We start from the raw sequence: 18,631 nt of genomic DNA, 5'->3' as shown, positions 1-18,631 counted from the left end.
GATTTAGAGAGGAGAGACAAATAAATTGGTTGTACAATGATTAGATATTTTTAAAATTATTTTTTATCATCACGTTTTGGGTCGGAAAAGTGCTTCAATCTTACACTTTTAGAGCGGTTTAAAGTAAAATAAAATTTTATCTAATTGGGTAGGGGGAGACCAATAGAAAAAATTCTCGGAAATTTTATATACAATTTGAAAAAACTAACAAAAATGAGCGGAAATTATTAATATTTATGTAACGCTTATCTTTAGCAAAAATGTATATTGTATTTTTGGTTATAATTCATAAAGGAATAACTCTAAGGATTTAATCTTTTCACAAAAGATATTTTATATTTACATTTTCTATAGGTACTTACATGATTATATTTTCAAAATATTAAGGTTCTTATTGAACTATTTATAGACGTTTGAAATTATCTACTTAAATTTTTTTTTTCGAATTATATTTTATATTAATATTCTTTTTGTTTCTTGGTAAATACAAGATCCTCTCATATTAGCTGTTTTTTTACAACAGCTAATAAATATTAAAAATTCTTAACCACATTTTTGTTTTATAATCGTTCAAATAGATAAAATGAAATATTCAAACATAAAATATTGATTTTCCTTCAAAAAGTTTTTATTATTTTGATTTAATTAAAACAAATATTAATCGTCTAAACTTGAAACATTCTACTATTACTCGCATTTTTCTATATACTATGTAATTGGTTTACAAAATATTTAGATAAATTATTATCTATTCATTTTTTTGTTATGAAGTATGAACTAAATGTTTTGTTACTTACCTAATGTAATAGTAACCGGCTTATAATAACGGCACACTCATAAGCTTCTATAAAGCATAGACAGTGTTTTCTCTTTTTTACTTTAGTTACTATAAATTATTAAAGAACTAATTGCGAGCGATTTTAATACAATACAGAACTATTTAAATTTTATTTGAATTTGTATAAATTTCTTTCATCGGGTTTGTATAAAAACAAATGATACTATGTATAATAAGAAGATTGACAATCATAAACAAGAAAAAAAAGAAAATTGGATAGATGCTCTTGAGTGCAAATTATTTTTTTCATCAACGATCGAATTTCCACTGTATAGCTCAATTATAACATTTATTGCGGTCACGAATAAAAGTCTTCAATTTTAAAGTAATATTTTCTTTCTCTTTGTAATAACATTTTTATAACACTGAGTTGGTATATTTGTTGTTATCTTTGTATTTAAATATTAAAACTTAAAAATATTAAATAATTGACGTATATCTATTAAAAAAATATCCTATAGCATACATACGTACATACACAAAAACCACAAAAAAAACATTTATGTCTCTTTACTCAATAAATAGTTTTTTGTGCAATTAAAAAAAATTTAAAAAAATAATAGTTACAATAACACTATTTATTTTATGTTTGTTTTTTAAATACATTTAGATTTAAATAAAATGGTTAAAAAATATATATGTACGTCAGGAGACAACGTTGACTTTAAAACATTTGCAAAAATTATTATAATATGGACATTGAGTATGGTTATTTTGTAACTTCTTTTTTTTTAAATAGATTACACAAATAGACTTGATTTAAAAAAAAATGATTAATAAAATTATACATGACGTCAAAATAAATATTGGTGTGACATTTTTATTTGATATTAATTTCCTAAAATTAAAGTATTTATAGGACATAGTATTTACATGTAATATTTCTATTGGGAAAAATAAATACATTTATGATTTATATAAAAGATTCATTTTTCCTAGAATTATAAATATAATGATGAGGAATAAAAATTTCTTTATTATATCATACAAAGAATTTAACTTGATATGTCTTAAAAAAAAAATTGTGCATATTATGTGTTATTTTAATTTTTATGATTATGTAAGAACAACTTATAATAAATTATGTATTAAAATGTCAAGCTTAAACTTTTAAAATTAAAATTTTTTAACATTTTAACTTCAATGTTTTTAATTTTTATTTATTTTGTAAACATTAGAACTTTTAAATTATGTAATGAAACTATGAAAGTTGTGTCCATGAAACGAAATATATGACTTATGAATCATATGTTTTCGAGTGAAGTAAGCTAGATGATTATCCGTGATATTTTGCCTGTATTTTCGATGTGAATGTGGATAATCCCTTTAGATTTTTCATTGATGGAATTATTGTAGTTGATATTAATAAAAACCAATTATTATTTGTTTTAACTCGTGGAAAGCTATACACATAATAAAGTTTAAAACTCCCGATACTATTGTTTCCAAACAATGCTCGAAAGGATACTTCTATGAATTATTTATTTCACCATGTCCTTAGGATTTAAATGGAAAATATGTGTTGGTAAAATTAAATTAAATTTGGTGAGAAATACTATTACTACTATTATTACCAATACTATTACTATTCATACATAGGATTTTCATATAATATTTGTATACTTACAAGTCTAAAAGAGTCATTAAATTATTTTCCATAAACTATTATCCTACTGCATAGTTCAATAAAAAATGTATTTTACATTAGTTGATTTGTTTGGAGACTTGAAGTATATTAAAGTCTCAATTACAACCATTTAAAACCAATATATTTCATCACTTTAAATTACCTCAAAATCATTAGTGGACACAAACACACAGCATACGAAATGATCATTGATATTAAATATTTTTGCGTCTTTGACTCCTTGTACCCGTCGATTTCCTCATCATCAGAATCGCTAACCGTTGATTGTATTTCGTTCAAACGTGATGGTATTCCACTGCTTTTGAAAAAAAAAAAACATTTACATTAATACATTTTATTAGGTTGTACAGTTAACCTTAAAACTATATTGTATAGAATTATAAATTGTTTGAAATTTATTTTCCTATGCAAAGACACGCATGTTTAATAATTTTTATAATCATTCTATAAAATACATTTTAATATCAGATGACTACATCGAATTGTTTGGTTATTCATATTTTTTCTTTGTTATTAAAAATTCCCAAAAGACTGGAATTGAGATCTATTTTTTTTCTTTTGAAATTATAATGGAAAGTTTTATTAAAAATATTTAAGCCATTGCTCAACTACGAATGAAAAAATTATCCAAATGATAATTTAATAAATATTTTGATAGATATCGTCGAAAATTGTATTCTACCATCATTACTAGACATTTTTTTATGTAAATAATATTATAGCCATTGTAGACTTAAATACTTGGAATATTAAGAACATTAAAGACAGTTAGACATAAACCATAAATGGTTTAGTGCTGTTTTAGCAGTAAAGTAAATAAAATCCTTAAATAATCTCATTTATCTAGTGTTTAAAGTGTTAACATAATTTAAAATGTATTTACCTGACAAATTATAATGTCTTAAAAACTTAATCGATTAACTTTCTCTTTGCATTTAGAAGAAAACTGTCGAACGCATAACGCTAAGGTATTTTAATCTAATTATTAATTTAAGAATTTTAAAAGATAAGATTAAAACTAAAAAGCCTATTCTTGAATATATACACAATAATATTATTTTATAAAAGGTAAAAATTATTAATTTATTATTAATTATTATATTAGTTGTTGATTTTGAAGATATAATTATTAAAACATTTATACTAATATTGAAGTTTAATTGCAAAATATTTGGTAAACTTAAAATTACTTAAAATCATGAAATCAGTTTGTTTATTAAATAAATAGATATTTAAATATAAATTTGATTTCAATTTGTTTGATAAAAAAACGATTTCATAATCATAAAATTATGGAATTATACTATGTAACAGGACACATATTTAATCAATAACATTTATTAATAATTTAAAAATGTCAATATTGAAATAAGTATATTATAATAGATATATTCAAGACACTAATTTCATTTCGAGAAATTCATTGTAATTTTTAAGAAATGTAGAATATGATTTATGAGTAAATTATTTAAAGATCTACATGTACATACATATTTTTGTGTATATTTTAGAATTTATTTTATGTATAATATTAAATGCATAAGTTTTTGTTACCATGCATTCGAAAATAAATAATATATTCTTACCTATACCTATATACTTTTATGCAAGTCAACGTAAATATTGTATGCATTTAATATTAAACATTTTAATAAAATCTAAAACTGCCATCCCAACGAAAAATATGACGGTTATTATAATGAAAATAGTAATGTTAGTTATACAAATTATTAATAAAAAAGCAAATCATTACGTATTGAATCGCCTAATTAATGTAGTCCAATATTAATAAATATAGATCACGGTTTAATATACGTTCAAAACATATAGTAGATACGAACAATAATAGGTATGTGTATTGTATAGTATTTCAAAAGTATTAGGAATTTTCAAGTTTTCCAATTGAAATACTTAAGCTACAATTATTAAAAAGAAAAATTTAATCTCTGCTGTTCTATATTTATGTATTATAAAAGTTCACATTTTCTAGTTACGTGCGATAATTTATGTCATGGATTTGGCCTTATAATTCCCAATATACGTTGTCGTATTTTAACTTAGCATATAATCATAAATATTTCTAAGGTGTACTGAAGTTTTAAAACGAAAGTTTTCACTAATGTTACTCCCGTGTATTGAACCCGATTATTAAAATACTAAACACATAACTTTACAGGAAATCGAAAATTATCATCTAAGTTAAATAGAAACTAGTGTTTTATAAAAAGTTGCCATGTTAAGAAAAACAAATAGTAACAACCACAAAGAAAACTGTTCAGATTTAAAAGTAAAAACTTCCTACTCTAAAGTATAAAATGCTTTTAAATTCAAATAATAAAAACAACTTTTTTCACAATAGGTAATTGGGATGTTAACTAGTAAACACCGTTAGTTCAAATTAAGCTCGTATTCCTCTTATATATTTTATAATACATTTATAACCTAATTATTATTTTCCCTATATCTATACAAATATGTATACAAATCGTAATTTGCATACTTTTATCGTTGTTTTGACCTAAATAATAAGAAAAAATATAATCGGATTACGTAATGCAGAAAACTGTAGTTATTGTTTAAAATAAATTTTAGACTAGTATAGTAGAATGACTAGATACACATTACATCATATGTATTAATAGCATAAACTTCGTATAAAATGTATTATATAATATGGTAGATAGGTATATATTATCAACCGTCCGTTATATATGTATTCAATATTGTATTTAAGGGTGTCCCAAAGGATAACGATTATTATATTACAGGTATTAACTATTGGATGAACGTTCCTTTTCACATTTACTCTATTGTAAACGGTCAGTTGAGTAGGCACTGCAGGTATATTGGCAATTTATATTATTTGCGATGAGCCGTGTACAGTTATACCTACACTTGTTTTTATTATATTTAACCCATCAATAAACGGTAATAATAATATGCAGATCATCCATTTAAAACATAATTTCAACATAATGTCCGCAGGCATCGGTATGGTTTTCAAAGTGACGATAAATTTTAGTATTTAATCCCACTCTTAATTTATTTATTCCCGAAAAAATTTAAATTTAACGAGAAAGTTCACCGGGTAAATTGAGTAATGTATTGGTATATAACGATAAACCATACACGGATGGTTAAAATAAATAACCCACTATAATGACGCACGAATATAGGTATAATAAGGTATATATAAGTTTATAACTTGTTAGCTTTTTGTTCCAAATTTAATTTTTATGCACCGAAGTACTCGGAAAAGAAAAATATTCTGCATAGGAATTTTAAATTAAAAATGGCTAATTTAGTCATTGTAATGTCTATATTAAATTATACTTTATTACTATATACGTATGGTATTATATCTCATTTACTAAATGTTATTTTTCAAGTCTCAAGACGCACGATGGCGAATAGTGATTTATATGACGCTCAGAAAAAAACAACCACTTGAAAAAATGTCTACAGGTACAGAAACTTTGTCACCGAATCACACAAGGCATACTACTTTGACAACATCATGCAATTAAGTATTATTTTGTTTAATGCTGTAGGATAGTAGAATGAAATTAATAAGTGTTATCGACACATAAAAAAATGTGAATGGGATCCAGTGCTTTCATCAAAAGTTGTTCCAAAGTGCCATACGATTATATTTATGAATCAATTAATTCAAAAATAATAAATTACATTTTTAACAATTTATTTTTTTCATTGTTTAAAGTTAAAATAACAGTTATTATATTTTTTTCAAAAAAAAAAAGGTTGAAAATTTACATGACAATATTCAAATTGTTCAACATTGTTCGAAAAAATCATATCAAATGGTAATTAAAATTATTGCAATATTAATAAAAGCTATAATTCTTTATTTTATATTTATAACAACATAAATAACAATATTTAAGTTCGTAAAATTATGATTGGTATACAAAAGGAATGCTTTATATCCGAGAAAAATGTGACAAATATTGTTTATTACTTCCTTTTCATATTTAATTAAATTAAACCATGATCTCTGAAATTCATCACTTTCAATAGTATACTAAATTAATTTATGGTATTCCAATTTAAATGTCTAATTTTAATTTATAATCACTTTGGATTTTATCAATGGGTAGGTTTTTATGCTTGTGTAAATATTAAAAGAAATGTACCAATATAATTAAATTGACTTACTATGCGATAAACAGATGGTAAATATTCCTAGAACAAAATTATTTGTTTTTACATTCACACAAATTTGAATCTAAATCTACTTTTAATTAGCGATTTAACATTTCAAAGTATTCGATTCTATAATTAGGATTATGATTGGTTTTGCAAAAATAAACAGAGAATTTATTATTGTAAATAATAAATATCATTATATATTATACCATTAGAGTATGAAATATTATATTTGTTTCAGTAAGCTAGAAACTAAGCAGAATGCTTAGTAATCAAACTTCATATAAAAAAAAAATTGTGTAATACTATTTTTATTTTCTTCTTATAGATACCGGTTTTCACATACTATAATCACATATTTTTCAGAAAGTAAAAACTTCATTAAGTCGCTCGCCAGTATTTTTAGTTACTCAATATATTTTTGTATTCAATATTATTAATAAATTATCAATGTCTGTGTCAATGAATAAAACACAAATAATATTATTTACAGAAGATTTTAGACGTGATAATTTTTTGACACTTTTCACATCATAATTCATAATAGTTAGAATAAAAACATTAGATTATATTATACATTATATACGTAATTAATAAGAAATTAAAAGTACTACTGATTAAACTACTGAGTAAACTTATAACAATAATTGGATAGATTCAACTTGCAACCAAATTATGTTTTATCAATTGTTTTATCTGAGTTAGTAATAGTTATTGTTATTATTTAAAATTAATTAATTAAAATAAGGTATTTCTATATTATGATAAACAAAAACTTAAATATAGGAGAACAGTTTATGTTTCGTAAAGAGTGAAAAATATATATTTAAAAGAAAAAAACGAAGAACAGGTTTTAGTTTAAAATACATAAATATTATAAATTACATTTTTGAAAAATTCAAATTTTTTTTACAAATTACTTTACACGTATTATAACCTTAGTGAGATTTACATAATCTATATAGATTTAGATATTATGTATTCAATTTATTCAAACATAAATATTTCATCAATAATTATATCAAAAATTTAGTGTTTTGGTGATCATTCGATCATCTTATAGCTTAAAACATATTAAAGGTGTCTTTTAATATGCATGACAAATACTACCCTCCACAAAGATTTAAAATATCTCATAATTAACGAACTTGAAAAAATCATTATAAAAGATTCCACTCAAAATTAAAAACTACACAGACTTTGTAATAAACAAAATGTCTTTTCTCATATTACCACAAAGTATCTACTGCCGATTAAAAATAAATTGGTTCACATACTTATTATAGAAAAAGTTAAGTGAACTAATAATTTCGAGGTTATATTACTGAATGGTCTCTACTTCAAGTGTTTTATTTTATTGAACATGTTCATCATAAATGTTGCTCAATGTTTGTGTTAAACATAATATCGTAATATATTTCAAATATATAATAAAAACAAGCATAACAAGCGTTTGGAATAAGTTTATACTTGACTGATTCCTACAGCCAACTAATTTGTAATATATTTGTTCCATCGCAAATACCACACATTTTCTTTGTGGTGTAGAATATATTATATATTATTAATATGATCATAATAAAATAATAAGAACTTGTAGATCTCGTTGATACGTTGACACTGTGCCAAATGTAAAACCAAATAAAGGGTTCTTAAAAACCTAATAAAAATATGTTAATTCATATAATTTCAACCTCTGCCAATTTTATGTCGATTTCTAATTTTATTATTTTTCTAGTTCAAAAAAGTTGTAAAAAAAAAAAAAATTATGCACGATAAATTAGAAAGCTAATATTTGTAAATAATAAATACGTATATATAATGATCATAAAATCCATGAAATTAACTTGGACAAAAATTATGAGGCTGAATTATTCTTATCAAGTGATAATTCATGTATGTAGACGTAAACGATGTTTAAGTTAAAATTTTTAAGTCTAAGTCAGCTAAAGTGATAATTTAATTCTACAAGTGATTTTATTAATAAAAAAAAAAAATTATATTTTCATGACAAGTAAATAAAAATAAATAATATATGTGACAGGTCTCAGTCATATTAGACACCAATTTTACAGTTTTTTAATGTATTATTTAATATTTATGAAAAAAAAAAACCATTAATGGAGAAATATCATGTATAAAAAACACTACGAAATAAAGTTATACTTTTAAAACTAGAAGCACACAAATACTCTTTTAATTCTCTAATTACCATCAAGTAAGTACAAACTACAGGAAGTCAGGAAAACAGTTATTGAAATTCAAATATATTTCCACTTAATATTTAAAATATATTAAACTGTATTATGAGACTTTTTTTATTAAACTAATAAAAAAAAATAATTACAGTTTATAAACATTGTATATATTATTTAATCATATTCATATAATAAATTCTTGTATTCACACATAAATAATAATTTAAATGACAGAATTAGTATTTTTATTACCAAAAAATTTAAGAAAAATAAAAAAAATATGGTCTTAGTAAAATAAAAATAAAAGTTTAATATGGAAAAGTTATATGAATTAATATAATTAATAACTATGAGGTTAACTTAATCTAATCTAATTATAGCGTGTATAAAACTGTTATTTTTATGATTTTTAAATAAGAATAAAGAATATACATTTAAAAACAAAACACTGAGTACCTATGGTAGTAAAATTGTAGTTATTTGCTGGTATATTTCACAGATCAAAAATATTCCCTTCTAGTAAGTATATTAATTTTAAAAGGTCAAGATCCTAGAATTTTTCAACTAATATTTAAAAAAGCAACTGACAATGGTTTTTTTCCCTTAGTGATTTAGGTATGTTTTTTTTAATTTTTTCGTAGGCTTAAGTAGGAATTGTCGCGTCTAGTAATTAAAACATAACAGGATGACAATGAAAAAAAAACTACACCAGGGGGTTCTCGGCCACCGCTGACGAAAAATCGTTCTACCATAGTCCAAAAAGGTTTGTACAATGTATGTATTTAGAGATTATAAAGCGCAGAAGGCGGTCGACGAAGCTCATACAGTTTTTACTTGTGCATGATGTACCATTAGTGGAGGACTATGAAATAAAAGAATTTCGGTTCATTTGAAGTAGATAATTAATGTTTTTTTTTCATTATATCCATTTTTAATTAAATTGTTTGAACCAACAAATATTTTATTTAAATTCTTAAATTCAAATAAAGACATTAATCTGTTTAACATCTAAGTACTTAAAGTTTTAAATCAAGTATATTTAATTTTGCATTTTAGATTCTGAGTGGACAGACGGAGAGTGCATGTATTTTATATTATTGTTTACATTATCTTTAGGAGCAGTAAAAATGCTTCAATCTTCGACTTTGAGAGCAGTTTCTGTTAATAAATTTGTATAATTTCCACTTTAAAAATAGTACTTAATATAATACTAAAATAATCGGAAATAAAAAAAGGGAATAAATGAAAAAATAATAATTTTACACAAAAATAAGTTATTGATATAAGTGATTTCGATTTTTTATTGTAATTTAAAAATGAGTTATTGTGCAGATTCGAATTTTTTACCTAATACTTATATTAGCGTTTTCAAGACATGGTATAATTTTCATGATGTATGGCTCTTATAATACATTTTATAAGCAATTTAACCCCAACATTTTTTTTTTAGTTTTCTTGTGATTTTATACACAATACAGGTTGATTCTTTTATCAAACAACACTCATTATTTCAAAAAGTATTAATGTTTTTGAAAATATTTTTTTTACATAGTTTCAAATTGTTAAAAAAACAACGTTTTTATTAAAAAATAATTTTTTTAAATATTTTTTATCCATTAAAGTTTTTAAGTTTTTTACTTTTTTGAATGACAACATAGATTTTTAATTTCATATTCCAAAGCAGAATAATTTTTTGAGTACTTTGATACATAAAAATCGAATTTAGGGCAAGTAGTTTGTGGGCATAAGTTATACATATTTAAAGTTTAGTTGCGTGGTATAGAGTGGTACGGGGTTACCCCGCAAAATGTTTGTCCACTACACCGCTTGTATAAACTTTAAATAAGTATAACTCATAAATTACTCACCCTAAATTCGAATTTTCTGTATCAAAATACTCAGAAAATTATTGTGCTTTGGAATATGAAATTAAAACACTAATGTTTTCATTCAAAAAAGTAAAAAACTTAAAAAATTATAAGGATAAAAAATATTTAAAAATATAAATTTTTAATAAAAACATTGTTTTTTAACAACTTGAAACTATGTAAAAAAATATTTTCAAAAACATTAATATTTCTTGAAATAATGAGTGTTGTTTGATAAAAGAATCATCCTGTATATTTTGTTTGAGAATAAAAATCTTGAAAATTATTTTTTTAATTTAAGTCTTATAAACTTTTAATAGTTAAGGCTTGAAAATTTAACTCAAGGTTTCATAAAAATTTTTCTCACAGAAACTTAAAAATAACAATTATATGCACAATTTTTATTTTTCGATATTTAATAACTTAATAATTTTGATGAAATTGAATATTTAACTGAATATTAATAATTTTAATTATTTTGTAGTAATTCGATAAAATATAATACTTATAAGGACTTACTCATTTTTGCCACTACGCACATTATGTTTACTGTATACAATGAACATTTTAAAATATTTAGATTTATTTTAAGTACTTAAAGACATTATTAATAGTTCCCATGAATCTTTTTAGTTACATCATTGTTTGTAAATTGACTTATAACAACATATTTTACTTATTACAATTACCGAGATTACTGACTTGGTACAATAATTTGAAGAAAAAAATATCAGCGTTCTATCTTGGGAAAGAATAACTATAAGAGAGGTATGTAAGTATATATAGCAGTAAATTCCAGTTTATTCAAAATCTTCGAACGTTCTAATGAGTAACTTTGATTCTTCAATAAATTCAAATATTTAACAGTGTTATAATTTAATTTAATCCTACAAATTTCATGGAGTCTAAATGAGTATCATTTTTTAAACAAAAAATAAACTATTTAAAAGAATATATTTTGCATTTTACATTACTTTTATCGCTCTAAAGAATGAAGTGAATAATAATTTACAATATATTATATCGACCGAATTGTATTAAAAATAAAACCAGATGGGTAATTCATAACATTAATTCACAAGTTATCAATTATTAAAACCTACCCATGAACTAAAAAAAAAATTAAATTTACTAAGTTATCATAGAAAAATATAAACATATTTAGCAGTTATAAGGATTGTATAAATTACACTAATTTATTTAGTTTATTAATTAGGAAAATTTAATTTGATTCAAGTCTTAAAATTTGAATTTTAGAACTACTACTCACTTGTGTTTAAATTATTCTTACGTACTATCTACAATCCAATAGGATTATATAAACGTAAGTATAAAACATTTATTTCATAAATAACGCATAAGTTGTGTATGTGTGTGCAATGTTTATTTAAATTATAAAATTTTGTAGTTTCAGATACGAGATGTTTTTATATATTTAGTGATGTTAAAACAAAAGTTTCATTAAATACCAGTGCCAACTTAACAGTATTGAATCAAGAACTTTTTATTAATCTTTTTATAATTTTTACATTTCGAGGTTCCATTTTTATTATTTTTTAGACTATAATATTACATAATTTGTCTTTCATTAATTTAAAATCAATTTTTATCAATTAGAATCTGTTGTTTTTATAAATTACGTATGCATTTTTTTTTTTTTTTTTGAATACTTACGATATTATTTTTCTGAAAGTATTAAAAACAAGTATAACATTAATTAAATATACCTAGCTATCTAGTTGATATAGAACTCACAACTTATTTCGCTCACCTAGATGTATTATATAAGATACATTTTGAATTAATATCATATCATCAAATTCATTTACGATTTTGTGAAATATACATCTGTTTAGATGTGTTCTATATTTAGGGAATTCACTGGGCATAACAAATTATCTCTCTAGAGAGTTTAGAGTGCCAAATGGACTCATTTTTTATGTTGATATATATTTGGCTCTTTTCTACTACTAGAAAAAGTGTTTCTTACGAATGCTTTGTTCAGAATTTAAAACGAATGAGACGATTTAAAAGCTAGTTAGTACACATGTTATGTGCACGTAAAAGAGATGAACATAGAGTACTTAGATGAATTCTATAACCTGTTGAACTTTAAAGAATACCTTTCTCGAAAGGCTTTGACCTCAAATTATTTCTATGGATACTCGATGTTACAAAAAAAGAATAAAAATATCATTTTGTTATTCAAAACTGTTGTTATTTGTGTTAAATTGTGTGAACAGTATACGTATATACTGTATATTGCAACAATAAACATGATAAAAACAACGAATAGCGGGTAGTGGCTATTACCCAAATTGTATGAGAATATTTCAAGAGGAACAATTTATTATTATTAAAACTATCACATAACATGCAAATAAACGTTATCGCGTGTTTTTTAAGCACCTAAACGAACAATGTATCCTTCATGGGCGAAAAAATCTGAAAACTTTGAACATACATTTAAATATGTAATTTTATCTTTCTATGTAAAAATTATATAAAAAAAAATAGATTTTTTATTGTTATAAAAATAAATATATGACGTAAAAACGTGTCATGTTCTTTTGTCGAGATTGGTTTTAAATTAAATCCATTACTTAGTTTTCAATAATTAATTATACTGGTCGTTTTTCAGTAATTTTACTTGAGACCTATAACCATGTATTTATATGTTTTTCAATTTAGGATTTTTGAGGACATTACTGGTATTACTATATGTTAATCACCGCATTCATTTGGGTTTTGAAAGCCTTCCCTTTATGGAAGTAAAGGCTGTTCAATTAGCACTAATTGCCCGACTCGGAACGTTACATTGCTAGTTACTATAGGTAATAGAAATCCACATTATTACCCATCAAATTAAAATGAAACGGTGTTGGCTTGAGCTAGACTGTTGGTTCTATCAATATCAGGAAAATTGAAGTATTATACGATAACAAAAAAACTTTTTTTTTTATTATCTATACGCTAATACGCGTACCTATGCATTTTTTGCATTAAAAATCAATTATTTAAAACTTATAATACTATTCATTGAAATTCATAACTTGAAATGTTAATGCGTATCTATGGTATGTAACTACATGCAGTTGCAGTCTTATATTATGTTGAATAGGTATTTATTTAATATATTATAGAAACTAAATCACTTAGTTATTGAAAATTATTTTTCAATTTAAATGAAAGAAAAGCTAGATGGAAATGATCAAGTTTTTATTTGGCTCTTTTTTTCAATAAACTATTCAAGTTTTTTTATAGACCAGATTTTTTATACAATTTTAGTATGGAAGTGTTGTATTTTCTAACAAAAATTTACAAAAACACGATTTGACTAGTAAAATAATAAATAGCTGTCGATTTTCTTTCAAACATTTTTCCCAGAGAGGAAATTGAATATTCAAAATAGTAGTTTTACTTACTAAACTTTTGTATTTCCCGTGGAAAAAAATATAATCAAACTATCCCAAATTCCTGAAGCGTATTGTGATAATAAGAATACAAATTTGAATTATTAGTCATAACGAACCTATTTTATATAATATTATGTAGGTACTCAACCGTGAAAATAGACCAAAATATGCTTATAAAGGGACATTTCAGTGGTTTTGACACAAGCTATATACAGATTTCAATATTTAATAACTATACAGAACCTACAATAATAGTTATTATTTCACCGCATCAAAATACTGCCAGCAATGTAATTTGATAAAAATATTTAATTCTTTTTTTAATGATATTTTAACAAGGATATTATGATATCTCAACAATTATCAAGAACATATTATTTACAACTAAACACATATATTAGTAAAGCTCACACTATTGAATTTAGAGGCCAGGTTGAAGTAAACAATTTATCGTATGTATACTTACATTATTAGCTGAAAGAGCGTAACTGAGTTCTTTGAAGACAAATTTTAAGGCTTATTATATTATAATTAAAACAACATTATAGAAATTCCTTTTATAAATTATCAAAACATTTGTATAGCAACTAAATTGTCTTTTATCTATTATTTTAAATACGTATTGTATAAATTTATGTTTTTATGTTTTAAAAAGTTCGACCTAATTTTAAAATGTTATGAAAAAAAATCACTTAATTAGTATCAAGAAAAAATGTTTAAATAATATATCTACTTACTTTTATTGATACATATTTAGTTTTTATTATTTAAAAATATTATCATGCTCTGAAAGGCTCTATCAATAGATAGCCTCCCTCTTAAATAAAATCGAGTGATTGGTTTTGAAAATCATCACATCAATTGCTAATTGTACACAAACTACGGGTTATAAATATTTTTATTTAAGAATTATTGAAATTTTCTAGTATTAAGAATTTATATGTATATAGCACTTTTCAAAAAGGAGATTTTTAAAATTTAAAAGTTCAAAAGAGTATAGTTTAAAAGTTTTTAAGTTTATTATGGTGTTTTAGAATCCCTATGATTTTGTGTTACACGGAAAAATGGCTTTAAGGGAGATATTCCCATTTAAATTTAAAAAATTCCCCTGCTGAAAAGTGCTATGATTATACAAATACATACTACTTTCTAAATACCTAATTGTAATAATATTTTTGAAAACTTAAAAATTCAATGATATTATGTTGTAATTAAAATATATATTTATCGTATTAGTTAGTGTAACTAATAATAATTATTAATAATTCTGAGCGGAGTGACGAATGTATTGATTTTACAATAATGTGTTGGGGATGGTTTTGGATATAAAATTGGTTCTAGTTTCTACTTTAGAGAGATTGAACTAAACAATGACCAACACTTATTTTTTTTAATCAGAAAACACAAACAACAAATTTAGAAAAACGTGAATTTTTACTCAAATCCAATTATTGACAAAATCGATATATATCGAATGTATAATAATGTGTAATCGATAATGTAGATACTTGAAATTTTCACCAAAGTATTGTATTATCATTTTCATTATACCTTATAATTTTTAAAATTGTTTAACTGTTTTTAAGTTATTTATAAGGCATAAGAAATTAAAAAAATTATTTGTGGGAACTTAAACATTTATGTATTTTATATTATTATGAATTTTATTATCGCAATATATTTTTGATTTATTTTAAATATTATTTATTTATAGGTACTAAATATTTATTTTTACTGTTTTATAGTACTTACAGAAATATGTAATTACATTTTTACTTAGAGTTATATAAGTTTAAATTAATATATAATATGATATAAATATAATATACAATTAAAATAATTAAATAATAATATAGTAAGTACAATATTTTCAGAAAAATTATATCATCCTATAATAATACTAAAAGTAAAATAAATTACTTTAAAAACTTAATAAAATAAATTGTTATAGAGGTTCATAGAATGATATACCGTTTCGGCTCAGATTCGTTGTTAATATACAATGCTATATCGTTGAATTCAAATTTAACACACCTATTATAGTGACCCACTCGACAACTAATGTATATTTGAGCGGTACCTACTTACCTACCTTTTCTTATAGTTGTAATTTGAATTTAATCTCATGAACTTTAGAATATTTATAATGATATATTAATGAATTTATTATGATTTATCTTTATAAATAAAATACTAAAATACAATTATAAAAATTTAAATTAATTTTTATAATCCCTTATATTAAGCCAATCAAAATCAATATCTAATTTATCAGTACTACTCTCTAGCTTTTAAATTTTGTTTCACCTGACTCTAAAATCAGCATTTTTATTTCTTTTTAATTATTTCAAAATCTATATTATAATACTGTGAATGTTTGTTGTAGATTAAAATTAATTAGTTAGTGAATTTAACAAAAATCGTTTTATTATGGTAAGTCGGTAAATGTCGTATTAATTTTTTTTTTTTTTTTGATAAACACTTTAAAAATGTTTAAATTACGTGTTTATGCGAAACGATTATATTTTATCTTAAAATTAATTAACTTAATCGATTGTTATCGTCGTGGTTTAAGGAAATCCAAATTTAAGCGTATACAATCCATGACCCTATTATCCTCTCGAGTAACGTGGAATCCTGTGCATTTTTGTGTTTACCATAATATTGTATCATTAAAAACTATAATCTTTAGTAAGATTATATTTTGTTTCAGTGTGAAACTATCTGAATAAAAATAAAACATATAATATGTAATAATATATACAACTTTCAAATCTTTGTCCCTGGGAGCAGTTTTAATAATATTTAATACGTATAGTTATTATGCTATTCGTCTTTCCTATATTTTTCGTTGTACGAGAGAAGGTATATAATGTTTCTGAGCGATAACGACGATGCGATTTGAAATGTTTATTATATTGTCGACATATGTTATGATTATAACTATATAACACTAAAAAGTCGACCATCAACCAAATGTTGTATATTTTAAACTATAATCGTATTTTTAATACAATTTAAGTACCTTTACAGTTAAAAGTTTTAAACATGTAGTGCTATTACGATTAAAAAAAATTGTCTTCGATTTATGTAAACTTTGTACTTAAATATGCATTTTTATTTAATAATATATCCACCTTGAATAAATATTTTTTTATCATAATGTTTATAGCAACTTTTTGCAAAATACAATTTTTTGGAGAGTGGCGAGAGGTTTTGAGACTGAAACATCTATATATATATATATATAATGCGATAAGGAACAAAGTAGATTCCAGAAAAGTAAAAGCAGAAGCACGAAACGACATAGAAAATGGTAAGATCAATGGGAACATACAATAAAAAAAAAGAAGGGCACACATCCTTGTAGAGAATAATGAAAATGGTTGAACAAGACATATGTAGAGGTGTCATTCCATGTCACACATGCTCTGTTTAATAAGTACGGTCGTTTCTTCTCATACTTGCACAAGTTTGAGAATATAGCGTTCTTGGCCTGTCAGTTCTGCGTGGACAGGAATAACGATGTCCAACACATAATCTGCAATGTGGCGTATGGCGCATCCGGAGGCGTAAAGTAGACGCAATAATTAGATCGAATCTTGAGCAAAGCAATATGTCAGACCTTATGGTGTCTTTAATAAATGACTACAATGGCATAAGCCAATTGATAAAGAACATATTATCTAAGAGACAGAAATAAAAGGAATGAGAGACCCATGAGTTAGAACAGGCATAAAGAAACACAAAAATTAATTATGTTACTTTCTGTAGGTCAAAGGTGAAAACGGGCAGAATAGAACCACTTATATTATAATACAATGTTAATGATAATATTAATAAATTGTAAATTTAATATTAATTAAATGTGAATGTTGTCTTCAGTAAATTAATGGTCTGAGGGGTGAAATTATAAACGTTAGTAGGTACTTTCAAATCTCAATTTCAAATGTAAATAAAATATGTATGTGTCAAATACAGTGAAAATATTGTTTTCCGAATCATAAATAAGATCTTAAGACCATCCTCTAAAATGTGCTAATTTTGCTATATACTTTTCTAGTTATTGAGATTGCTCAGTATTCATTAGACCGTACCCAAGGGAAAAAACCACTCATTAACATCAACAGAAATTGCCAAAAACCGCCACTTTTAAAACCTTAATACCTAATATAAACACAAACAATCATCAACTCTCATAGCCTCAAGCCATTCAAAAGTCAAAACAAACATCAGCAACAAAAAAATAACTTGCCACGATCTTTACGTTACAGACCTAACCACTTATCTTATATCCCGTATATTAATTGCCCTAAAATCTTTTCATTATACTTTTCACAAAATTCAACAATAAATTAATATCACATAACAACAAAAATCCATAATTATCATTAGTTTTACCTTCAAAAACATTCCTAGTAATCCAAAAAATCCAAAAAGAGGCTCTAAAAAACTGGATCATAATCCTGCTGAAACCGTCTTTCAAATCAAAATTC

The 18,631-nt window shown here is 23.7% G+C and overlaps 1 protein-coding gene across 2 annotated transcripts in view; it reads right to left on the bottom strand.

The window, feature by feature from the left end:
• The window catches only part of LOC113553780 (prolactin-releasing peptide receptor), a 98,414-nt gene that overhangs the window by 2,242 nt on the left and 77,541 nt on the right, over positions 1–18,631 (bottom strand). For both annotated transcript variants that reach the window (XM_026957300.1, XM_026957301.1), the window contains one exon: positions 2,629–2,784. In XM_026957300.1, the coding sequence (XP_026813101.1) occupies positions 2,629–2,784 (156 nt within the window). The remainder of the gene's footprint in view (positions 1–2,628; positions 2,785–18,631) is intronic.

Source organism: Rhopalosiphum maidis, chromosome 2, assembly GCF_003676215.2.
Source record: "Rhopalosiphum maidis isolate BTI-1 chromosome 2, ASM367621v3, whole genome shotgun sequence".
NCBI lineage: Eukaryota > Metazoa > Arthropoda > Insecta > Hemiptera > Aphididae > Rhopalosiphum > Rhopalosiphum maidis.
The sequence above is the reverse complement of the archived record's forward strand: the minus strand, read 5'-3'. Positions and strand labels throughout refer to the sequence as shown.